General features: G+C 52.7%; 1 protein-coding gene across 3 annotated transcripts in view; it reads left to right on the top strand.

The window, feature by feature from the left end:
* The first annotated feature begins 5,250 nt into the window (after positions 1–5,250).
* Positions 5,251–25,944, top strand: part of KIAA1614 (KIAA1614 ortholog) — a 49,072-nt gene continuing 28,378 nt past the window's right edge. Inside the window, exons 1-3 of one of the 3 annotated variants that reach the window (XM_060396673.1) lie at positions 5,251–5,412; positions 13,174–14,120; positions 14,972–15,035. In XM_060396673.1, coding sequence (XP_060252656.1) covers positions 5,285–5,412; positions 13,174–14,120; positions 14,972–15,035 — 1,139 coding nt within the window. In that variant the 5' untranslated portion in view covers positions 5,251–5,284. Of the gene's footprint in view, positions 5,413–11,095; positions 11,496–11,543; positions 11,977–13,173; positions 14,121–14,971; positions 15,036–25,944 lie in introns of those variants that run through there. The other 2 variants (XM_042229150.2, XM_042229153.2) reach the window with 2 other exon arrangements.

Below are 25,944 nucleotides of genomic sequence, written 5' to 3' on the forward strand. Positions count from 1 at the left end.
AAGAGATGCCAGTTCGATTCCTGGGTTGGGAAGATCCCCCGGAGGAGGGAGCGGCAACCCACTCCAGTATCCTTGCCTGGAGAATCCCATGGACACAGGAGCCTGGCAGGCTACAGTCCATGGGGTCACAAAGAGTCGAACACAACTGAAGCGACTTAGCACACAAGCACAATTTTTGTATATAAATGTTAAGAGCAGCTTTATTTATTCATAATTGCAAAAAAAATTGGAATCAACCAAATGTCCATCAACAAGAGAATGGATAAACAAATTGGGTAAACTGTCTTGGTCTGCTAGGGCTCCCATAACAAAATACCACACACTGGGGAGCTTAAAAAACAAATATATTTCTCATTGTTCTAGGAGCTGGTAGTACAGATCAGGGTGTCAGCAGATTGGGTTGTCTGCTTGGCTTGCAGATGGCGGCTTTGTCACTGTATCCTCACATGGCCCTTTCTCTGTGAACACATCGAAAGATAATTTTTAAGAGGGATAGTCATAAAGAAAAAAGAGGGATAGTCATAGAGTTATAAAATGCAAACATGTCAGAGATTTTGTCATTAATCAGAAAATCAGGATAAAGCTATAACCTGTTCAAAGAAGAACCTAAAAGACAGATGAATATATAGACATCTGGGATGTGAGAAAAATTTACAAACAAATGCAAAATCAGCAAAAGTGGTCAATATTCATGAGTCAGTTCTACAAATACAATCGTCATTCCTCAGGACGAAAATCACTTGCATTACTATCCGTTTTACTACAATTTATAGAATTATAAAATATCTCAGATAACCTGAAAGGATGCATAGACAGTACATCCAATGATGTTTGGAGATCATTTCAAAGTTTTTCACGTTTTCCCCTATACTTTAATGACTAACTTCTCCATTCCAAATTACGCATTTATTTATCAAGTCATTTGACATAATCACACACACACACACACACTCACTCTCTCTCTCTCTCTCTCTCTCTCTCTCTCTCTCTCTCTCACTCCAAAATGCTTTGTTCTCAACACCATAGAAAAAATTCCCGTTCAGCTTGGCCAATTAGCTAAAGCCAGCAGCTGGGCTCAGGTCCTGGGGCAAATGGAATCCACCTCAGTTCTCCTTGTTTCCTCTAAATCTTCACAGAAATGGCCAAAACTCTTAGTAAGAGATATCATGAGCAATATCAATATTTAGCAAGAGAAAGTTTTTGTCTTAGATGCTCCATACTGAAGAAGTTTTAAAAGCTAAGCAGCTTTCTCATGACATACAGGGACCCACCAACCCTGATTTTCACCACTGCTTTCCTGGGGGCAGAAACGAGTCCTGGGGCCCAGTTCCCAACCCCGCTGCAGAAATGGAGCCGGACTTTGTGGGAGAGACGTTGGCTTAGAGGCCCGAGGGGGAGGAAGGGGAGCAGGAGAGGAGAGGGGTGATTCTGGGTGAGGGCATCTACGGGGCGGAAGTAAACAGCCATGAAATAAGCAGAGAACCTTTCCAGATATGGCTGTTCACGAAAGGGCGGTGAGGGGCCCAATGGGATAGGACTTTACACACACAAAATCAGAGCTTTCAAGGGCCTGCAAACCCTCAGACACTGGCACTGACGAAGGCCTTCTAAGAATGTGTAGAGAATCCACTTTGACCTGAGCCCTGAGCCCACTGGCCACATGGGCACTCTTCTCTCCTCAGCTCAGTAAACGTAGCACCTCACACCCTGACTCAGCACACTGAGACTCTTCTCCAGCAAGCTCTGAAAGGGGCCACTGTGTCACAGCCCCCCATACACACAAACACTAAACACACCTCTGCACACAAACCCCAGATGTCCCCCAGGGCTCCTTGGAGGCAACATCTTCCCTGTGAACACCCTCAGGTCAGTTCAGTTCAGTTCAGTCTCTTGGTCATGTCTGACTCTTTGCGACCCCACGGACTGCAGCACGCCAGGCTTCCCTGTCCATTGCCAATTCCTGGAGGTTGCTCAAACTCATGTCCATTGAGTCGGTGATGCCATCCAACCATCTCATCCTATGTTGTCACCTTCTCCTCCTACCTTCAATCTTCCCCAGCATCAGGGTCTTTTCCAATGAATCAGTTTTTCACATCAGGTGGCCAAAGTATTGGAGCTTCAGCATCAGTTCTTCCGATGAATATGCAGGACTGATTTCCTTTAGGATTGACTGGTTTGATCTCCTTGCAGTCCAAGGAACTCTCAAGAGTCTTCTCCAATATCACAGTTCAAAAGCATCCATTCTTTGGTGCTCAGATTTCCTTACAGTCCAACTCTCACATCCATACCTGACTACCGGAAAAGCCATAACTTTGACTAGACAGACCTTTGTCAGCAAAGTAACATCTCTGCTTTTGAATATGTTGTCTAGGTTGGTCATAGCTTTTCTTCCAAGGAGCAAGCATCTTTTAAATTTTATGGCTGCACACTGTTTACAATAGCCAGGACATGGAAACAACCTAGATGTCCATCAGCAGATGAATGGATAAGAAAGCTGTGGTACATATACACAATGGAGTATTACTCAGCCATTAAAAAGAATTCATTTGAATCAGTTCTGATGAGATGGATGAAACTGGAGCTGATTATACAGAGTGAAGTAAGCCAGAAAGAAAAACACCAATACAGTATACTAACACATATATATGGAATTTAGAAAGATGGCAATGATGACCCTGTATGCAAGACAGCAAAAAGACACAGATGTGTATAACAGACTTTTGGACTCAGAGGGAGAGGGAGAGGGTGGGATGATTTGGGAGAATGGCATTGTAACAGGTACACTATCATGTAAGAATTGAATCGCCAGTCTATGTCCGACGCAGGATACAGCATGCTTGGGGCTGGTGCACGGTGATGACCCAGAGAGATGTTACGGGGAGGGAGGTGGGAGGGGGGTTCATGTTTGGGAACACATGTACACCTGTGGTGGATTCATGTCAATGTATGGCAAAACCAATACAGTATTGTAAAGTAAAATAAAGTAAAAATGAAAATTTTAAAAAATAAAAATAAATAAATAAATAAATGTTATGGCTGCAGTCACCATCTGCAATGATTTTGGAGCCCAGGAAAATAAAGTCTGTCACTGTTTCCATTGTTTCCCCATCTATTTGCCATGAAGTGATAGGGCAGGATTCCATGATCTTAGTTTTTTGAACGTTGAGGAAAGTTTTTTCTCTTTCCCTTTCATCAAGAAGCTTTTTAGTTCCTCTTCACTTTCTGCCATAAGGGTGGTGTCATCTGCATATCTGAGGTTATTGATATTTCTCCCGGCAATCTTGATTCCAGCTTGTGCTTCATCCAACCCAACATTTCTTATGACGTACTCTGCGTATAAGTTAAATAAGCCAGGTGACAATATACAGTCTTGATGTACTCCTTTCCTGATTTGGAAACAGTCTGTTGTTCTATGTCTGGTTCTAACTGTTGCTTCTTGGCCTGTACACAGATTTCTTAAGAGGCAGGTAAGGTGGTCTGGTATTCCCATCTCTTTAAGAATTTTCCAGTTTTTTATAATCCACACAGTGAAAGGCTTTGGTGTAGTCAATAAAGCAGTAGATGTTTTTCTGGAACTCTCTTGTTTTTTGATGATCCAACAGATGTTGGCAATTTGATCTCTGGTTCCTCTGCCTTTTCTAAATTCAGCTTGAACATCTGAAAGTTCTCAGTTCACATACTGTTGAAGCCTGGCTTGGAAAATTTTGAGCATTACTTTGCTAGTGTGTGAGATGAGTGCAACTGTGCAGTAGTTTGAGCATTCTTTGGCATTGCCTTTCTTTGGGATTGGAATGAAAACTGACCTTTTCCAGTCCTGTGACCACTGCTGAGTTTTCCAAATTTGCTGGCATATTGAGTGCAGTACTTTCACAGCATCATATTTTAGGATTTGAACTAGCTCAACTGGAATTCCATCACCTCCACTAGCTTTGTTCATAGTGATGCTTCCTAAGGCCCACTTGACTTCGCATTCCAAGATGTCTGGCTCTGGGTGACTGATCACATCATTGTGGTTATCATGAAGATATTTTTTGTATAGTTCTTCTATACAAAGTAACACCCTAACCTCCTCCAGATCCTGTCTGTTCCTTCACTTTCCACCACAGCTCTTAAAACTGGTTTTGGACCCAACCTCTTAAGTCAGTAGCTTGTAACCGTTTGCTTACCAGCTGATCCTTTTATTACTTCTATGATCCTTAAGTCTGTAAAAGTTTCATCCGATAAAACTTTATTGGATAAAAATCCTCGTCCCCTTGGCAACCCACACTGTCATACTCAGTTGATACAATATTAGTCAAAAGCAAAGACACTTCTCATGGTAAATGTATCATTTCTATTAGACTTCTTTAAACATGGGTGATAACTTATGCTCCCCTCCCTATTAGGTGTCTGGGGACCCCAGGTTCCCTCATAGCTCAGTTGGTAAAGAATCTGCCTGCAATGCAGGAGACCGGGTTCGATTCTTGGGGTTGATTCTCCAGGGTCAGGAAGATCCCCGGGAGAAGGAAATGGCAACCCACTCCAGTATTCTTGCTTGGAGAATCCCACGGACAGAGGAGCCTGGCTACAGTACATGGGGTCGCAAGAGCTGGACACGACTTAGTGACTAGAGAGAGAAAAGAGAGAAAGAGAGAAATATGGGTGATAACTTATGCTCCCCTCCCCATTAGATGTCTGGCGACCCAGGTTGGGAAATCCTATTCTGAGGATCAATGTTGAGTGAGTTCAGCCAAGTCTCCCTTGCTCTCCCTTTTCTCAGATGGGCAAACTGAGGCTGTTAGTTTTAAGGTGAACTGACTTACTCAAACTGACAAAGAATTGGAATGGAAATTGAGAACTTTTTAAAAGAGAGTGTCCCCTTTTTTGATCTCTAACTCCTTTTAGCATTAGGTTTTCTTAAAAAATAAAGTAAAATTAAGTTGAGATGGGCTGTCACTTGCCCCCCGAGTAAGCCTTTTCCACTTGCAGCCTGGACCTCTCTACAGGATCCTAGAATTTGCTGCATAGCAGCTGCCTGCTCCTCCCCTCCAGGTCAAGAGGCCTAGACCATCCCGACAAGAAGGAACCTGAGAGGTTGTCTGGTCCAGGGTGTCACAAAGTGTGTTCCCCAGCATGTTAATTGCTATGTGGTTGTGGGGAGGAAAACAGCTTCTGTGGTCAATTACTTTTGAGAAAGGAAGTGTTAAGCAAAGGTAAACTGGTTTAGTCTTGTTTTATTTTCAGGACATGGCTGAGCCTGTGAAATGCCTTTGGGCCTAACAAACTGCCAGGAGGGTGAGATGGCATGCATTATCGCCCAGATTTATTGGATTTGAAATCTCTTTTTCATGGGAGACCTGTTCATCTCTCATGGGGCCCTGAGGTTCTAAGAAGCTTAGTTGGGGACCTGTTAGTCCAGCCTGACACTTCCAGGTAAGAAAACTGAACTCAGAGTGACCAAGTGCTTAGACCCACAAGGGGATATAGTCCAGCCAGAGCTGAACCCAGTTCGCCAGAGTCTAATCCTGGACTTGGCAAATTTGGGTCTTTTCCTCTATACCTCATCCACCACATACCTTCATTTAACACAGGGGGAAAAAGCTTTCTGAAGGACCCCAGAAGCAGAGGGTGTTCGCTTAGAGAGAGGCTCTCTAGAGGCTCATTTGTATCTCCAGCAAAAACTCCCAGACTGGTGGGGGCAGGAGGGGCTGGGGAACAGGAACCCCCACAGGATGAGGGACTGCAGAGCCTGGGGGGCTAGAAAGGGCTCCATCTGCAGCAGAAAAGCCGTGAGGCTTTCAGAGTCTCTCATATGTCTTAATCGAATTATCACATAGAACTGAACACTGTCTTTTCTCAAGATCAAAAGCTGTCACAGACACGACTCCAGTGCTCGGCCAACCTCCAGTATCTTTCCCCCTGCATCTGCTCTCATTTTGTTAACGAGAAAAATCAATGTGGCCAAGATGACCGTGGCTATTGGCAGACAGGTGAGAGCTAGGGGTCCTCTCCTCTTATTGATGGCGGCCTCCCACTGAGCAGGCATGCGGGAGTCAGAGGGAGAGTATTAGAACATTTGCCTAAGCCCAGTCATTTCCCGGTGATTAGGATTATGGAATGAAAAGCTACAGTGTCACTTGCACGGGAGCAGATGCCTGGCAGACTCAGGGTGGGCGCAGGGCGAGTGGACCTCCAGGGCAGAGGAGTCTGCCATCAGTGTCTCCAGGGCAGGCCCTGCCCCATCCTGGCAGCTCCCTGCCTGCCCCCCGGGGAGCGGTGTGGGCTGACCAGGTAGGAACCACGCCTTTGCTCTTCTTGGGTCTTAGTCAACTCAGGCAAGAGTGGCAAAGGAGAACATGGCATGCATGTGTCCCCACGCGTGTGTGTACGTGTGTGTTAGTGTGTGTGGAGCACATGACTAGAAACCTAGGTGGTTGCTCTCTGGAGATGCCCAGCTGTCACGTTGCCTGACTGTACCAGGCGTCTTCTCTCCACCTAGATTTACCTGCTTCTCTCGCGTTCTTTTCTCCTCTCCTCTTCTGCATCTATTTCTTCTTCTGAGAGCTATTTTATCTGCAAATTTCAGGCTCACTGAGAATTGAAGTGTGAGGGCCACACCACTGTCTGGGATCGGTGGCCATTTGGGGGAAAAGTGAGGAGGGCAGGAGCATCAGGCGTAAGTGGGAGTCATGAAGGCCAGAGGCCAGTCCTCACCCTACCTGGCAGACCATCTCACAGGCCCTGGGGCAGGATGGGCCACACTGAGGGAAGGAACCTTTGGAAATGACCTTGATCCACTGAGCAGGAGCAGGCCCCTGTTCTGCTCTTAGGCATCTTTACCCGACAGGGATTTTTTTCTTTCATTTTAACCACGTGGCCTCTAGTCAGTAGCTTTTATGTGCTGGGAGTGTGTTGGAGCCAGGAACGAGGCTGAGGAGCAGGAAGCACTGTGAGGTATCAGAGGCTGACCACTCAGAGTGAAAACTGCTCGGGCAGAAGCGGGTCCGGGGTGCACTAATCAAGGTCGGGAGGACACCCAGGATGTTGGGGAAGGCATCACTGCAGAGGCTCCACTTGAGCTGAGTGTGGACGGTCTAGGAGGAGACAGCCAAATTGGGGTGGGATGTATGTATGTGTGTGTGGCGTGAAGCAGCGTGTTTCAGGCTGAAGGAAAGACTGGGCAAAGGCAAGGAGACATGAGCCAGTACGGCCAGTCAGGGGAACTAGAAGCAATTCAATATGGTGGACGGGCTGGACAGGCTCTCAGGGTGGTGAGAACTGGGGCTAGAGGGACTGCTGTACCATGCAAAGGAGTCTGAGTTTTAAGCTGGGGATTTCTGCTTCTTCACACTGACTGGCCTCAAAATCACCTAGCAAACTTGTTAGGGAACACATTCCTGGGCCTAACTCCAACTAAGGAATCAGAATCCCCAAGGGTGAGACCTCAGAATCAGCCTTTTCAGCAGCATCCCGGGAGGGTCTACACGAGCTCTGGGTAGACTGGACCCTGCGAAACAGCAGGAGGATTCCTGTCAAAGGAGAGGCAGGTGCATGGGAAACCAGTCCTGACACTCTCTCGGGCCTCTGCTGGAAGGAAAAACAGGGTTGAGGGGGAGGCTCTGGGACTGTGAACAGTATCACCAGGGGGGCCGCCAGAATCAGATGCCCTAGTGCTCCTGGACCAGTGCCCCCTTACGAGGGCAGGAAATGCAGATCTCCAGCTGGACACACTCCTGCAGGCAGGAAGGGGAGGGATGACAGAAGCATCCCTCCCACCCTTTCCTACCCTACTCCACCTGCTCTAAGAGAGGGACCTCAAAGGACTAGCTCACCCTTCCCCTCCATCCTAAGGGAAATCCCTACTTCCACAACCCACAAGCCTCCCTATTCAAACTGAGTGTTCAGAGTCCATTGGGGGAGAGTGGAGAGGAGTGAAGCTTATGTTTTCATCCGGGCTAAGGGGGAGGGAGACTTCCCTAGGCGATCCAAAAGGAGGGGGGCTCTGTGACTGCTATTTACTCTCCATTTGAGTTCCTTGCAGATTCCTCTCCAAAGGATGGTAATGAAAGAGTCTGATACTCAAGGAGGTAAGGCAGTTCTCCAGCCCTGAAAGGTGCCCAAGGCTAAGGCCCACATTAGACCACCTTCCAGGGACTCTCACCTCAAAGGACGGGGTCCAAGTGCCTCATCGGGGACCTAGAGCCCTCAACCAGGCCCCACCACCCTTGTTCTGCATCCTCACCCCCACCCCCAAACTTTCCCAGATTAACCTTTATATTTAACATTTAAACCAGGCAGTTTCACACCTCAATGCCAGTGTTTATGCGAATCCCTCCCCCTCTGACTTGCCTCTCCCACCCCTCCCCCTCTGTCTGGCTAATTCCTGCTAGTTCTGCAAGACCCAGCTCTCCCTGACACCTCCCACCACCCAGCACGCATCTCAGTCTAGCTATTCCTGTGAACGACCCACACCTCCACCCTGTGGTCACCTTGATGCGACCACTTATACAGTTTAGGCACTGCCCCACTCTGAGTTGACCAGAAATTCCTCAAAGGCAGGACTTGTGGTACTACATTTTGTCTCCCCAGTGCCTGGCACATGGTAGGAGCTCAACAGATATTTGCTGAACCAAACAGAATCCAGATGAATGGGACATGCCCTGAGACATGCAAATGCGTTCTAAGGATCGGCTTATGGTGTTTTTAGGACCCTGTGTGCTGTGTGCTCAGACACTCAGTCATGTCAGCCTCTTTGCTAACCATGTACTGTAGCCCATCAGGCTCCTCTGTCCATGGGATTCTCCCAGCGAGAATACTGGAGTGGGTGTCATTTCCTCCTCCAGGGGATCTTCCCGACCCAGGGATCAAACTCTTACATCTCCTACAGATGCCTGTTAAAGCCTCTGTATAGCTGGGACACTTCATCCCCATTTAGTGCAAAATAACAAATTTAATGAGTATACTGAAGGTGAATATTTGCATGTTAAACAGGCTGAGGGCAGGTTTCCTTTAAATACTAAGCCTTTGCGAGAACTTTCAGAAACTTACCTTACAGATCATTAACTTCTAGGGGAGGCAGGGAACTGAAATCTCTGAGTCTGAGCTCCAAAGCGTTGACTCTGAAAGGAAGAAGCAAGGCAGAGAGTCTTGGACGTGGACAGAACTGGGTTCAGACTCTGGATATACTAGCTGTGTAGCCTTGGGCAAGCCCCATCACTTCTGTCTATCCCAATTTCTGTATTCCTAAAGTGGGGGTACACTGTACCTACTTTGCAGGGTTGTTCTAATGGTCTAAAACATCCAATATAGAGTGCTCTGCCTCATAACAGGTCCCCAATAATAGTGAAAGTGTTGTTGGTCGGGTTGACATTGCGCACAGAGGTGAGGAAGGAGTCTTTCGAGGTTTACAGGATTTTATCTGGGCTGGCAGAAGAAGGCAGAGATGATCCAGAAAGGAAGGGCCGGACCATAGCAGCAGCATAATCTGACTATCACAGTACTTCACAATTTGTTTGATGTTTTTAAACAAAATCTTTCCATGTTGAATATGCGGAATGCTGGCAACAGCATTGTCCTGGGTGGTTAATGGAGAGGGTCTTGGACTTATCAGCTCTGCGACCTTGGACAGATCACCTAACTATAGTTTCCTCATCTGTACAAAGAAGACAGGAAACAGTACCCATCTCTTAAGGCTGCAGGAATGCCAGGTGACAGAATGCCCTCCATAAATGGTACCAGTTACTGTATTATGAAGTGATCAGTACTACAGCACAGAATGGTAAGTCCCTGTTGGAGGAACTGCTTGCTGTGGGAATATGGGGGTGGAGGGTGGGGCTAGCTGCAAGAGCACTACCCAGGACCCTGGCGACCACCTGTGTGACCTTGGGCCTGTTCTGTAACACTGAGGGTGTGCCCTAGATAATCCCCCCTAAATTAGCAAGGGTTAGTCCACCCACAGACAGCTCCCCAAACAGCCGTTCTCAGGCCTGGGTGCCTTGTCCTGCCCAGATGCCCTCTTTCCCACTTTGTGCAGAGTAACTCTTACTCACTCAAGGGCAGGCCTCCTTCCCATCCTTTCCTGACACCCCATCCCCTCTGCACAGCAGTCCGGACACTGCGGTCCTTACCGTAGGCAGCTAGGTCTGTCACCTAGACGGTGACTACTGCCTCAGTGCAAACAGAGAGCAATGCGCGCTGGAGAGTGAAGCTCCTTAGCAGAAGGAAAGATGATCAGCACTTTTCCTTTGTGGAGATTTCCGGAATCTCCTGGGTCCTAATTCTCTTATAGTTTGTTGTGGAAAAATAGGTTTGGAAATAGTTGGGGCTCCGTTCCCTCCCCCTGGGTGGAAAGAGAAAGCGTCCTCCCTTGTTTGGGGCCACCGCTGCAGGTCAAGTCCTTCGCAGCTATTAATACTTCCTGCCAGGTCTGGGAAAAGTGACAAGGGGCCTTCAGGAGTCCCCAGGGTCCCCCCAGAACCGGTCCCTACCCAAGGCGTCTGGTTGGCGTCATGCAGGCACCTGGCTCTCCCCTTAGCTGGACAAGAAGAGGAGGCTCGCGTCCACCACGTGTGCCCCCTCGCGCTGCTAGAAAGCGGAAACAAATGACCTTGACCTACAAGGAGACAGCCCCTCGGAAAGGGCGCCTCCTCCGGAAAAGTTGTCCAGACAAAGGGCATTCCTCGGCTTCCACCCCGACAGCCAACAGCCGGCGGCCGGGCCTCCCCCCGCGCCCCGGGTGTAGGGTTACACGCCTCGCCGCGAAGCTCGGGGGAGAGCGCGCTGTTTCCGCAGCTTCGGCTCACGTGGAGCCGCGTCTCACCGCCGCGCTCTCCCCGAAGCCTGGGCTGCGAGCGCCCTCCCAGTGGACGGGGCGACCCGGGCCGGGAGGGGTGAGGTCCGGAGGCCCGCAAGGCCGCCCCCGCCCCGTCCGAAGCCCCGAGCTCGCGGTCGGGCCGGCGGCTTAGACGTCCGGACGGCCCCCGGGAGGGGCGGCCCTGCAGGGCGCTGGGGGCCGGGCGCCGGGCCCCGAGGAGCGCGCGGGGCGGCGGGGCGGGGTGGGAGCGAGGGCCGCTCCTCCAGCCCCTTCCGCCGCGCCTCCTTTCTGCTCTCCCGCTCCCTCTTCCCGTCCCGGCCGGGGGAGGCGCCGGGCTTGGCCTCTCACCCCCTCCGTGGCCGAGCCATGAGCTAGCCGCCCATGCCGCTTCCTGCCCTCCCGCGCCCTCGCCGTCCGACCCCGCGTCCCCTCCCCGGACCTGGAGGGAGGCCGCGGCCCGCGGGGCGGCTGCCCGGTTCCGACCCCACCCGGACCCCGGGGCGGCCCGCAGAGCCCGGAGCCGAGCCGGGCGCGCCCCGAGAGCCGAGGCCTGCGGGCCGCACTCCCCGAGCCCCGGGCCGGAGCCCGCGCGCCCGGCTCCCCGCCGCGGGCCCGGGAGGGAGAGGGGGCGAGAGGAGGGCCTGGCCTTCCCGGGGATGGAGGGGATGGAGGCGGCGGCCAGACCTGCCGGCGGCAGCCTTCAGTGAGTACGGAGGAGGCGAGGCCCCGGGCGGGCCGGGGATGGCGGGGCCGGGGGAGCGAGAAGGAAGGGTCGCGGGGGGAGCCCTGCCCGTCACGACCGTCTTCATTTCAGCGTCTCGGGGTTGGGGCTAGACGAGCACAGCGCTCGGCCCTAGACTTCAGCGGCCCCGAGGCGCACTAGTCGGTACCCACTGCTCCCCCGAGGAAAGTCTCATCCATCCTAACAGGTCTCTAGAGAGGGGTGATCTCTGGAATGCTGTTCCAGACTTTACCTGAAAGCTCTTGTAATGTGACGGAGATTGCACCCATACCCTTCAAATCCCCTGCTTCCTGGATCGAACCTTAGAAGAGAGGACTCGGTGGCTGGGCTGTGACGACAAAGTTGGCCAATTCTGGATGAACTGGTAGAGAGACCGATCTCGTCCTCCCGGAGACAGGCATTAAACGTCACAGGCTTAAAACTGACGTAACATACAGACCGTGTGTGTGTATTTTGCTTTATAGAACATGTGTATTCATGAAATGTATTAAAAACTGAGTTGTAATAAATGACTATAGAGGGGCTTGGCATTTAAGAGAATTTTGTAGTGAATCTTTAGTCAGCATTAGGTGAATAATTAATCCGTAGTTTGTAATTTATGTAAATGTGGATTTTTATGCATACACTGGGACATTCCTAGATGTATGGTGTAGAAGGGGCATTCTCAGAGAACAGGATAAATATTAAGACATTGTGGCTTGTATGTGTGCACAGAACTGCTTGGCGAGTAAAATCTCGAGCTCACTTTTATTCCCTGTGAAGACATTGGCATCAAGCGAGCTACCAAGGAGCGGATCGTCTGGGCAGGTCACCTGTCTAGACCAGTATTTGTGTAGGACTAAGGGGAGTTGGGGTTCTGGTCACTGGGCGCTTTGGAAGAGCTCTGACCTTGGAAGGAGAAGCTTTGAGTTCCTAGCCAGGCCTCCCTCAGCTTTGGTGTCTCCTAATGGGTCTGGGCCTCCATCTCTCTCTCTGTAAAAAGGAGGGTCATAACCCTATTCCGGCAGAATGGCATCAGAATTTAAGAGAGAGCGTTTGAAAGTACCTTCAGGCCGGCCCCACACGGAGCAGACACTGAAAGGCCTTGGTGCCTGATCCTGGCCGCCCTGTGGGCACAGCTCTGCTCACGCCTGTGGTTTGAGCACAGGGAGGGGGCACCTCCCACCAGCGGCTCTGATCCTGGGTGGTATCTTCCTGAAGCCCATCCTCTGCATTTGTTCCCTTTGGAAAGGGAAGAGCTTGTGGGCATGAGCAGAAATTGCCATCCTCCCCTGAGGCCTGACACCTGTCAGCAAAACACAAAGCCAGGGACTGGGAATCCAGCCCCCATTTTCCCTCTGGTCCACACTAGGCAGAAGATTAGCTGTTACTTGATGCTTCATTGTCCCCACGTGTAAAATGGGGATAGAAAAATAAGACTACTACTCCGACTTGGAAGAAAAAACTCAGTCATGACTTATTTGCACCATCCAAAGACTTGTGCTCCCCAAGGTGCTTTCACATTGTCTAGGGGTACCCCCTGATCTGACCCCCAGTTGTCTTCCTCCAGACAGGGCTCTATACCAACTATGGAGACCCAGGAGGTCGTGGGAGCTGGCCAGGCAGTGGGTCTAAGGGCTCTGTCTGTTTTCTCCTCCAGAGAACACCAAATAGGGAGCAGAATGGCCAGCTCTGTGGAGGCGACCTCAGCTGTGGAGAGAAGTGGGCCCGAGCCACAGCCAGAGAATGGATACCTCCCGAGACCCTGGCCCTGCCCTCGAGAAGATGGAACACCCAGCCCGAAGGCCGCCCAGCCTCCCGGGGCACAGGGGATACAGCTCCAGGGCCCCTCCGTGCTGGAGTCCAAGGTGAGGGCCTTGAAGGAGAGGATGACAGCGGGCAGACAGGGGGCAGGCCCCGGCCTCACTTCCCACCAGCGGCCGGCCCTCAAGAAACCCAAGGCCAGACGAGTCAAGGTGGGTGGGACCAAGCCTCCGTCAGAGGGGCCTTCCGCACCCGAGGCTGTGGTGGTCCATCACACGCAGAACCCGAATGACAGGCGGCTGGACTGCAGCGTCACCGAGGAGGAGCCTGCCAGGAACGGGGACCCCAGGCCGCCCAGGTCGCCTGCCCCCGGACTCAAGTGCAGGAACAGGAGGAACCCGTGGCCTCCAGAGGCTGTTTGGACACAGTCTGAGTACGACAGAGCTCTGCTGCCTGGGCCCAGCTCTCTGCAAGAGGTCCCCATCCACAAGGTCACTCCCGGCCAGCCAGGGGGCTCTCATCCTTGTAACAAAACCGTCCACGTGCTCACCCTGCGGAAAGGAAGGTCACACCCCCGGCAGGATGGTCTCGGCACCCAGGGAGACCTGGACAGCTTGTCTCCGACCTCCGAGGAGAACTTCGTCCCCAGGCCAGCCCTCTTGGAGGAGCTCTGGAAAACCAGGGACCTCGGGGCCCTGGGCACTGAGGGCAGCACCTTGTCCCTGTCTGACCGTGTAGAGAGGAACCGCCTTCTGCTGCAGGAGATGCTAAGTGTTGGGGGGCAGGGCCCCTCCAAGGTGGGAGTCCCAGGCTGGACTTCATGCTGGGATAGAGCTGTGCCAGGTAAGGCCCACTCTCTGGGTCTGGGAGCTGGGGGCAGTGGGGGGAGTCTAGGAGAAGGGAAGGGAGATGAAGGTTACCTCGGAGGGGAGGGGTGGGAAAGTGGGAGAGCGCAGCTGTTTATCACCAGATTCCTAGGTTGTCCTCTTGGTCTGGGCTTTGACACAGATTCTACATCACCTCACAGCCAGCCCCATCTGCTAAAGGCTCCCCCAACCCCCAAGAACAGCAGTCCCCGACTTTTGGCACCAGGGGCTGGTTGCATGGAAGACAATTTTTCCACAGACTGGTGGGATGGTTTCAGGATGATTCAAGGATGACGTTTACTGAGCACTTTGTTTCTGTTATTACCATATCAGCTCCACCTCTGATCATCAGGCATTAGATCCCAGAGCTTGGAGACCCCTGTCCCAGACCACAGGGAAGCCCCCACAGTATGTTCCCTGTGGTTCTTTCAACAGTAGCTTTTTGATGATGACACTTCCTCAGCCCGCGGTGGACTTTGTTGTCCTCAGATAGGAGCCCCTCCCTGCAGAGAGACCCAGCCTCCAGGCCAGCGGGCTGAGCTCAGATGGTCACAGGGCTGCAAGTGTTCAGGCCTTAGCCACGGCTCTTTCCCTTCCTTCCTCCCACACCCAACACTTGAGAAGACCCCTGTGAGCCCTCAGCTCACGACAGTGCCCACCAGCAGTCACTGTGACAGGCTGAGCCTCCACCTGGGGGAGTTGGAATTATCTGGGGGAGTATATGGCTGCTGGAGAAAACTTTCTCCTCCAAGCTTGTGCTCATTCAGTGGCAACTGAGAGCCCAGTTCCTGGCTCTGCCCTAATCTCTGCTTCTGCTCTGGGTCCTAGAGCGGCTAGCCGGGGACGTGGACTGGGACTCGGGCATCTCCCTTCAGGACTCGGACCAGAGCAGGTAAGCGCGCTCAGGGCACACTTCTCTGCGTCTCTCCTGGCAGTTGTCCCTGTCCCTTCGTTTCCTCCGTGGCAGGAGAGTAGGAGACGCAGAGAGGGGAGGGGACAAGCAGCTGCAGCCCCAGGCAGGTCTCCTCCCGGAGGCCGCCTAGGAGGCACCACTCACCCCTGATGCCCAGGTGGGGCGTCTGCTCCCTGTGCAAAACTGCAGGGTACAGAGCCCGGTGCGGGGAGCGCTGCAAACCACTTGCTCCTTGATGTGGGGCTCATTTCCCTGCCCCGGCCTCTGTCGCTTTATCCTTCAAGCGGGCCAAGTAATCACTTGTGTCATGTACTTTTCGGACTGTTGTGGGACTGAACACAAGATCAGTTCAGTTCAGCCGCTCATTGTGTCCAGCTCTTTGGGACCCCGTGGACTGCAGCACGCCAGGCCTCCCTGTCCATCACCAACTCCCAGAGTTTACTCAATGGATGGGAAAATCCTCGGGGAGAGCATGCAAAAGCAGGGCTTTTATTCCGGCAGTTCCTTTCCCAGTCAAGGGGTGTGCTGGCTGACGTAAAGGTCTTCATCTCCCCCAACCTCCTGGACTTTGCTCCAGCCCCTCCATCGAGGGGCTCCAGCCCCTCCCCTCTGAGGAAAGCTGGGCACCTGGGGTGGGGGTGGGTGGCCGTGGGGCTGTGTCATGACCAGGTAGGCGAGAGGAATATCTTCTGGGAGGGCAGGGGGGCCGTCTGTGGATCCATCAGTGGCTGCCCAGGGCTTGGCCTCATCCTCCGTCTTCACTGCACACCTGGCCCATGAAGCTGAGCGAGGTCTCAGGACTTGGGAGCAGCCGCATTTCCCCTTTCTGTGCAGTGACGTTACCCTCCTGAGGGTCTCATGGTTTCTGCTGAGGGCAGAGGGCAGCAATGTTACTTCTGCAGATTCCCTGCCTGCTAAATTCCACTTGGCTTGACCTCCCCTCCAGAATATGTGGACCCCAAGTTCTGTTTTCACACAGTGAGGGCTGCCCAGGTTCGGGAGATTCAATCTCTGCTCGGCCACTGGCCTTCTCGCTGACTTGGGCTGAGAGCCTGGTGGAGAGGGGGCTGCCTGGCTCTTTCATCTCTCATTATTTATGATTTGGAATAGAAGCTGCCCCCCCTTCTTCCAGGAGTCTCTTCCTGCCTCCCTAGCCACCATGTTCAGCCTCCCCTCACATCCACACCTAGTGTGGAGGCATGTGGCTGTGGTCCTCAGCGACGCCTTGTCCCCTGCCTGTCCCTTTGTCCTTCCTGGGAAGCCATAAAGGAGACAGCCTGCCTGGGCAGACACAGCTTGTGCCTAGAGGAGCTGGGGCCTCCTCTTCTGCAGTTACATGTCTCCCGGCTCCCCCCTGCTCCCGCTCTGTCTTCCCTGGGTGGGAGGAAAGTTCAACTGCAAGATGTCCACGGGGGGTTGTCCAGAGGTCACTACTGAAAGAAGCCAAAGCTCCTGACTTGCATGTTGGATACTAGATAATTAAAATACCATCTTAAAGGACAAGAACCTCAACCATGAGGGGTCGGGAGGGGCTTTCCCCCGGTCCTGCAAGGAGATGGCGTTTGTGTAGAATGCTCAGGGTAGGAATTTCTGAACTATTGTTTCACCTACCAGACCATTTGCAGTCGGTTAGGGTCTGCAGTTTACAGTGGCTCAGTGGTAAAGAATCCACCTGCAATGCAGGAGATGTGGGTTTGATCCCTGGGTCGGGAAGATCCCCTGGAGAGGGAAATGGCAACCCATTCCTGTATTCTTGCCTGGAGAATCCCATGGACAGAGGAGCCTGGTGAGCTACAGTCCAGGGGGGGTCACAAAGTGTCAGACACAGCTTAGCGACGAAGCACACACACAAGGTGTCTGTGTCTAGGTGTAGGCTGTGTGCGTGTGTGCCTATATATACTGTAGGATGATCTCGTATGTGTATATGTGTGGAATGAGGTAGGTGCCCAGCATATATCCAGGCACAGAGTTGGCCTGGAGAAAACTGTCCCCTGGCTTGTTTAGAAGGTCATTCACAGTGCCCCATGGACCTTTACTGGTGATCTACACCCTGCTGAGTAAACACCCAGGCTGAAGGGCCAGAAAGGACACCTACTTCATGGAGAAAGTTTCTCCATGTCCAGAGGCCCCTTGGGACAGGGTTCCTCATTTGGCTCTATTCCTGAGTCTTCTGGGCAGATACTAAAATAGTCCCTGAGACCCTGCAGGTTCCATCTCTCCCCTAAGCAGGATGGTTTTGTTGCTGCTGCTTCTCTATATCTGAGCTTCCTGAGAGACTTTTGAAACAAGGCACACTTCCCTCAGCCCTGTACCCCTGGCCACATGGTCTGCATGGAGGGGCTGAGGACCCTGGACAGCGTAGACTCTGAGACCATGGCGGCTGTCATGATGGTCATCCTGAAAGGGCCGGGACATCACTCAGGACGTGTTCTGGCAGTGAGCCCCTTAAATCTTCTCAGCGTTTGAGGCATAAAAGGTCTGGTTTCACAGTCAGTCAAGTTTAGCATCAGTGCAGTTCAGTGTTACAACCAAATAATCACCAGGTTGACGATTGATCGTTAATCTGGTCAGTAATGACCAGGTCAACCCAGCATGTATTTATGTCCTCAGTTGTTACTGTTCTGCACGGTGGTAAGACAGGAAGCCCCCAAATGATGGTGAAACAGCAGAGCCCAGGACAGCAGACCCTGTCTGACTGGCAGGGTTGGACCAGCTCATTGCAGGTGGTCACAAGGAGAGTCAGCTGTGGAGGCGAGACCCCCAAGATGCCGAGGGAACACCAGAATGTCCCAGGGCCAAATGGTTGTCCCTTCTACTGAGGGACGAAAGGAGACTCCACCCCAGAGGACAGAAACCACCTGGAGGTCCTTCCTTCCAGAAGACCGTGCTGACACTCAGCTCCAGCCCTTGCGCTGTACTACATCCTGACAGTGTCCTAACAACAACGGATCGACTGTTCCCATTTCACTGACAGAGACCCTCTGGGCAGAGGCTAAGCGACTTGCCTGGTGATGAAGCTATTAAGTGTTAGAGTCAGGGTTCACAGTCAAAACTGCTTGACACCAAGGGCCATTCTCTAACCATTATGCTGCACTGCTACAAGCTGCCCCACAGGTCACGCCTTGGGTTAGGGACCTGGGGGCCCTTGGCTCCCTCCCCCAGCCTGGTATTCTCAAGTATAGACCAAGGAAGGTAGGTGGCAGGCTCCATGGGCTAAGCTTGTTTCTCTCCTAAGTCACCGTTGACATGATTTGGGAAATGGGGTTTTGATTTGTGGAGAGAAGACAAGGGGAGGGGTAAGCACTTCAGGACGACAGAGGGTGAGATGGTTGGATGGCATCACTGACTCAGTGGGCGTGAATTTGATCTAATTCCGGGAGTTGATGCAGGACAGAGAAGTCTGGCATGCTTTAGCCCATGGGGTCACAGAATCGGACATGACTGAGTGACTGAAAACACAACAAAAGCACTTCAGGGAAGCCCAGTGGGGGTCAGTACTGTCAGCCGTGACCTCGCTCACAGCCACGTGTGAGCACTGGACTCCTCGGAGATGGGAGCAGGAGGGAATCAAAGGGCGCTCTGTGCGGGGGCTCCGCCCTCATCCATTCTTAGAAGCCTGTGGTGTCCCATCCCAGCTGTCTGTAAAACCTCTGGGAGGGCACAGCAGGATTGTATGTTGCCTTAGGGCCCCAGATGAACCCTGCTTGTGCAAAAAGTATGTAAAACCAGAGGAGCAGCTGCAGTCAGTGCGATCCTCACCCCAGGCCCTGCACCGCAAGGGAGTCGACTCTTTACAAAAAAGGACTCAGCCTTGGGCTGCTGCAGGCACCAGGGAGGCCCCCTGAGGCCCAGGGCCTGCCTTGGCAAGCTTGTTGGGAAGGCAGTGCTGTGGGACCCAGGCTTGCTCTGCTTCAAATCAGGGCCTTCTGTGTGTGTCATCTTTGGGGGGGCAGAGGGGCAGACCCTGAAGTGTGTCTGCAGGGGCTTTAACCCCTGCTCCGCTGTGGGGTCAATGGAGGGGAGAGGGTCTCTGGGGTTGTTTCATTTGTGCTGTGATGATGATGGAAGCACAGAGGACTTCCTGGGTTGTTGATTTCCCTCATCCCTGTGGCGGAGTTGTGCCCATTTCTAGATACAGAAATGGAGGCTCAGAGGAGGGAGCCCAGTCTCAGTGTGTATGCCTCATCATGAGAAAAGAAGGGACAGACGTTGTTGGGTTCCGATTTTCAGGCCTCCATGGAGACGGCTAACAGCCAAAGCTCCCTGCCCCGAAGCTGTCTGCAGGCTCCAGTTTACAGGAGGGGCAGACAGGGAACCCTCAAGAATTTCAGAGGCCTGGGCTGTGGCTCAAGTGGTCAGGCCCACAACTGTGAGAAAACCTTGGGCTTTTAAAACTTAATTTATTACCTAGCATTACACCGTGTGTAATTTCAGAAGGAATTCCCACTTTGCCCTCACTGCCCACTCTGCCTACACCAGCTTTGGCTGTTGCTGGTGGATCTTCCGTCTGGAGCTCCTTGAGGGGCAAGGACCATGCTGTTCTCTCTGGGACCCGGGATCTGCCAAGTGTCAGCACGGTACAGGCACTCAGAATATGTTTTCCAGAAGCACGCGTGTATGAGTGTAACTGAGGGCTTACCCGGGGGTGGACACCCCTGTGGGCTTGATCGGATCTGATTGGAGCCAGTAGAGGACATTCCAGATGGGTAAGACCTGCAGACATGCATGGGAGAGGTATGCAGTGGATCACATGGAAGATACTATCAGGACACAGGGTGGGAGTGTGGGCTGAGGCCCTTTTGGAGAGCCTGGGAATTTAGATTTTAGGTAAGGTAGGAGGAACTGGAGAGACATTTTCTGTCTCTCTCCTCTTGACAAGATTAGGAATGACAAAGGGTTTCCTCTAGTTTTTCTTTGTGTCTGTGTATCAGAGCCAGTGGGCTTCCCTGGTGGCTCAGATGGTAAAGAACCTGCCTGCGATGTGGGAGACCTGGGCTCAATTCCTGGACCAGAAGTTTGCCTGGAGAAGGGAATGGCTACCCACTCCAGCATTCTTGCCTGAAGAATCCCATGGACAGAGGAGTCCATGGAGGTCACAAAAAGTCAGACATGACTGAGCGACTAACACACACACACACACACACACACACACACACACACACACACACACACCCCTGAGTCGGCGGGCAGGATAGGGAACGGCCGGGGGTACACAGGATGAGCAGGGGCTCAGCTAGTCTTCGTTACACCCTTTCCTAGGTGTGTTCTCAGGTATACCTGCAGCCCTGTGACTCCTGGGGGTCTCACACTCACCTCCAGGATTCCTCATGACCCCCTGAGTCTAGGGAACCAGAAAGTCCAGAACCTGGCTGGTGAGCCAGAATGACCTGCAGACCCCCTTACCAGGCTACCGGGTACGAGGCCATGGTGCAGGGCAGCGTCCCAGCACTGCCAGGAAACGGGGTCCTCCTACCAGGGAGGGTGTGGGATGGCAGGAGGGAGTCCTGGGCGCGAGTGTGAGAGAAGCAGCTCCTGCTCCTCCCAGGAGTCGCAGGGCTGCAGGCATACCTGAGGGCACCCCCAGGTTCAAGGTGTAATGAAGACTAGCTGAGCCCCTACCTGTCCTGCGTACTGCCCCCCGTCATTCCCTAACCTTCCCCCTGACTCAGATATACAGACACGAAGGAGAACTCGAGGAAACCCCTTGCCACTCTCAAACCTGGAAAGACTAAAACTAAAAAGAAGAAAATTACATTTAGCCAGTCACCAGTGTTCCAACTACAAACACTCCTGAAGCATCTAGGTTCTGAGTCCCCGTGGAAAAGGAAGAATGCGATCCCTTCAAGTCCTCCCTCATAGCGAGTGTCACCTGCAACTTTCCTCCATGTCATCATCACACTTATACACCCCACACGTGAAAATCTCACTGTGGTCCCAATCTTTATGAATAGAGGGGCTCAGGAAAGTTAATTTGCTCAAGATCATTCATCAGTGAGGAGCTGGGCTGAAATTCAAGAGGAAGCCTTTCTCCATGGCCTTCAGAGTGGAATAGGCCACTGTCCCCCTACCCGGGGGTGTCTTGGTCACCTGCCTCCACGCATGCAGTACTGACCAAGGGGACAGCCCACAGGAGTTTGTTCTCCTTTTCCTTCTTCAAGAAGGCAAGGGCAGAACCACTTTGCTCTCCCAGTAAGGAGTCGACAACCTAGGGAAGCTCTGCACGCCCCCACACAATATCTTTTCAAAGCTGTTCAATGAGGTGTATCCCACAGCAACCATCCGTTTTTATTTATTTGTTTTATTTTATTGCAGTATAGTTGATTTACGGTGTTGTGATGCTTTCTTGTGTACAGCAGAGTGGTTGCTATACGTATACGTATATTCTTTTTCATTTTCTCTTTCATTATAGTTTATCATAGGATACTGAACGCAGTTCCCTTTGCTCTGCAGTAGGACCTTGCTGTTGATCCTTTGTATATACAATTGTTTGCATCTGCTAATCCCAGACTCCCAATCCCTCCCTCCCCCACCCACCTCCTCTTTCACAACCACATGTCTTTCTGTGCGTCTTTAACTGTTTCTGTTTTGTCGATAGGCTCATTTGTATCATATGTTAGACTTCACATGCAAGTTATATCATAGGGTATTTGTTTTCTTCTTTCTGACTTAGCTCAGTGTGATAATCTCTGGGTCCATCCATGTTGCTGCAAATGGCATGATTTCACTCTTTTTGTGGCTGAGTAGTATTCCACTGGATATATGTACTCCATCTTCTCTTTCTATTCCTCTGTCAATGGGCGTTTAGTTTGCTTCCGTGTCTTGGCTATTGTAAATAGTGTTGCAATGAACATAGGGGTGCACGTTATCTTTTCAAATTATAGTTTTCTCTGTATACGTGTCATTCTTAAGGATGCCGCTCCTCCTTCTATTTTGAGAGAAGTGCCCATTTATTTTCTGGGTAGCAGCTTCCCTCTGCTACCAGGTAGCCTCTTCCAGCTCCCTGTTCGATGGAAATTGCCTTTTCTGTTGAGCCCTGTGCAGAGCTCCAAAGGTCTAGAACAAAACCCACCAAGCCCTCTCTAGCTTCAAAATAGTTTCTCACTTCTGAACATGCCTTTGTGTGACATCCCCAAGATGACAGGGGCTCTCTTTGGCAGGTGATTTTAGTTCACGTTCAGGGATTCCATCTTAAGCTCAGCAAGGGGGGGAGAGGAACTTCACAAAATAATGGTGCAAATAAGAAAAGCAGTGATGATAATAAATGCTGATATTGATTGAATCTCATCACGTGCCTCGCTCTGTGCTCAGCTCTTCTGAGGGGATCGGTCTCACTTAACAACTGAGCCCTTTTTTAGGAGAAGAGGAAGCCGAACCTTAACCCCTACGTAACCTACCAGGGTGACTCAGCTAGTAAGTGGCAGCCCAGGATGAGAAGCCGGGCAGCCTGTCCCAGTGCACATGAATTTGTGCAGATTCTGGGAGATAGTGTGGGACAGGGAAGCCTGGTGTGCTGCGGTCCATGGGGTTTCAGAGAGTTAGACAGAACTTGGTGATTGACCACCAAGGAACACACTGTCCCGGGAACACACTTCTAACCTTCACTCTAGGGTTTGTTCTGTCCATGTCCTGCAGCCCTGGGAAGAAGGCATCTATAACAGTGAGCCCAGAGGCCCCTGCCCACGTGGAACACGTGGTCCAGAATAGGTTCCGAGCCCACTGCTGCCCTCACGCAGGGCGCTGCGCACAGTGTGACAGTAGGGCCGCTCTTTTCGTGGCCGTCTGAAAGCTCTCTAATGTGCAAAAATGGCACAGTTGCTGGGCAGAAAGGTGAATATGTGTTCTGGTCACAATAGATGTTCCTTCTCCTTGCTGCATCCTGGACTCTGGGAAAAGTCAGATCCCTTTCCATCCCAAATTGTTTTCCTAATTCGTGTTCTTGGGATGAAAGGGTTAAAGCCAGACTGGCTGGAGCTTATTATTTTAATCCAGGATTATGATGGCTGCAGAAGGAAGCTGCTCTGTCTCCCTGACCTCCCTGACTGGGAGGAAATGGTGGTTGTCCTGACTGGAGATCTTGAGCTGGCTATGCCTGGCTGGGAGGGGAGCTGCAGGCAGGGCTCAGCTGGTCTCTCTACCAGGAAGCAGGGCTTAGAGTGGGAGGGGCTTTCCCACTGCTCTTTGTCCTGGGGGGCAGCTTAGGACACTGTGGCTGGAAGGAGCAAGATACTCACGTGGATCTCCCTTTGTCTCCCACAATTAGCTCTTTTAGGTGTTGCTGCTTCTTGAGGGCCAAGCATCTGTGGGGTGAGCCCCCTAGGAGAGGACCTCAAGGTTCCCCACCTGGCTTTGTGGTACTGCAGAATTCCTGGCCAAAGATGTAGGTTCATGGGGTAGCAACGTGGATTCTCTCTCGGTACAACTCCAACTGTTTACAGACGGGGAAACTGAGGCCCAGGGGAAGCACTCAGCCTCTTTAACTCTGTGCCCCACCCGCTGAGCTCACGAGCCCTGGGTGTGCGAGCTCTCACAGCAATGACAGCAGCTCTCTGTGCTCAGATGCAAAGTCTTTGCCGAGCCACACAGGGACCGCCCCAGCCCTGCTGGGCAATCTGCAGAGGGACCGTGGGAGCGGGGACCTTGGGCTGTAGCCATAATGGGAAGGAGTTGGCTCCAGGGCTGTGGTCACGTGAGAGTGGAGGGTCTCCCTCAGATAGCGGAGTCTGAACCTGTCTGCCTGGCGGGGTCAGTGGCCTCAGGTGGACCAGGACAGTGCAGCGAAGCTGGGGAGGGGGGGTTATGGGACAGGTCCATGGGGCTGCACCTGCTTGCCCCCTGCCACTGGGGAGAAAGGCCCCTTTCCAGCCACAGGGCTGTCAGGGCCTGCCCACCCCAGAGCGCACCATGACCAAGAGCCGGCTGCCCTCCTGACTTTGGCCATGGTCTGTGAAGGTGGCTGCCTCTCTCCTCCCTGCTCAGTTGGTTCCTGCATGGATGCCTCCAGGCACCTCCAAAAAACCCTGCTTTTCTAATCAGTGGAGAAACCAGCTTTGTCTGCCAGAAACCAAAGCAGGGCAGCTGATGAAAAGGAAAGAAAAAACAAAAATAACAGCTCCAAGTAGGGGGAGCAGAAAGAAAAAACAGCAAAGCTGGAAAATGGCTTCGAAACCTGGGGTGAGGCTGTTTCTGACAGCATCTGGCCAGCTGCCTGGAGCCCTCCTGTCTGCCCACCAGGTCTTTTGACAAATGCCCTCCGACAGCCGGGCGGCCACAGCTGTCACCGGAAGGCTCTGAGCGCGCGGGCTGGCAGCCAGAGGCCCGTGGCTGCAGAGGCGTCTCTCCGGGCTGGTAACCTCATTATCTCTGCTGGCGGAGCCGGAGCCCCAGGGAGCACAGCTGCTCTCAGCGGTGCGTTGGAGGCCCTGCCTGTTCGGGAAGCTGTGCAGAGGGCCGCCTCGCCTCACAGGGCAGCGGGCCTTGAGAGCTTACTCTTCATTCTCTCCTGGAAGCCTTCCTGGTTCCAGAACTGTGCCTGGGCCCTGCCAGGGTCTCAAGGCACAGATGGTGCCTTTATTCTGGCAGTTCTTAGTTTTTATCTTGGCCCCAAAGCAGGATTAGGTGCAAATAATGGGAAAATAAAAAGAAAGAAAGAAACAAAAATCATAGACTGCCCAGCGCTCGTCCAAGGTTGTCCCAAGGAGGCCTGAGGGTTGGGCCATTTTCCACTCACATCTCTATCATCCGTCACCTAGGAAACGACTTGGTACCGTCCCCCCTGTCAAGACGAGGCCTCTTTCTCCAGGTGACATATGGGCTGGGGAAGGCCCAGGATTTGGCAGGCTGCAGACTGAGATGCAGGCCGGCCTGAGCCTCTGGCCGCCCAAGTCCTCCTTTTGCGGACCCTCCCTGGTGGGGACAGCCCAGCGTATGTGACAGTGAGGAAGGACAAGGGCAGCTGCAGGGGGTGCAGACATCACATCAGAGAGTGAGTCTGGCTTCAGCCACATGCCGGCTCAGCCGGCTCTGGGACCCGGGGCTGGGAGGAGCCGGAGGATGCGGCAAGGATGCTGGAGGCAGTGGAGCTGGCTGTCTTCTGCTCCGCTTCACTTGATGTTCGACCTTGTGTGACACGCCACATGTTCCTTTCTGCTCAGGAACACCCTCATCTGTCAGGCAGAGAGCGCACCTGCCCCCGGGTCCGCCTGTCTGCAGAGAGGGCCCTCTGGTCAGCGGGAGGCTCTGGGGCAGCTGTTATCCCTGCGACCTGCCGCTGTGTCACCGGGAGATGGCTTTGCAAAAAGGCTGCTGTCATTTTCGGCAGCTCTGGACTAGCCGGGGAGGCAGTGCCCTGGGAGGTGGTGAGGGCTGCTGGGAGAAGACCCTCGTTATGATGAGGAGTGAGCCATTTGCTGACTTGGTGTGGGTTCAGCTTAGTTCCTCTCGGCCCTGACCTGATGTCTGTCGGGTTAGGATTGGAACTGAGGCCAGAAATCACCGGGACTTGTGAAAGTGTCATTCTCTCAGAGGAGCAGAGCGGTGATGGGCAGGGCCCTGATGCCTTGTGTCTGCAGTGAGAGCTCAGGACGATGTGCTGTGAGCTTGAGTGGGTGTGTGTGGGTGCCGAGAGATGGAGGAGAGAAGGAGGTGATGCGTATAGAGACCATCTGGCTGGGCACAGGCCCAGCCCAGCAGCCCGGGGCCCTTTCCTTCCCCTCCTCCCAGATAACTCCTGCTGTCTGAACAGTGGAGTAATCTGGAGACTCCCCTACCCTTTTCTAGATCCTCCTGGGGTCTCTGCCTCCAGTCTCTGAGCAGCTGTCCAGGGTGGGCCAGTCCCTTCCAGAGTCACCAGGCCCCCAGCCCCAGGCCCCAGGCTGGTGCCCTTCCGTGT

The sequence above is a fragment of the Ovis aries genome, chromosome 12 (genome assembly GCF_016772045.2).
Source record: "Ovis aries strain OAR_USU_Benz2616 breed Rambouillet chromosome 12, ARS-UI_Ramb_v3.0, whole genome shotgun sequence".
Lineage (NCBI taxonomy): Eukaryota > Metazoa > Chordata > Mammalia > Artiodactyla > Bovidae > Ovis > Ovis aries.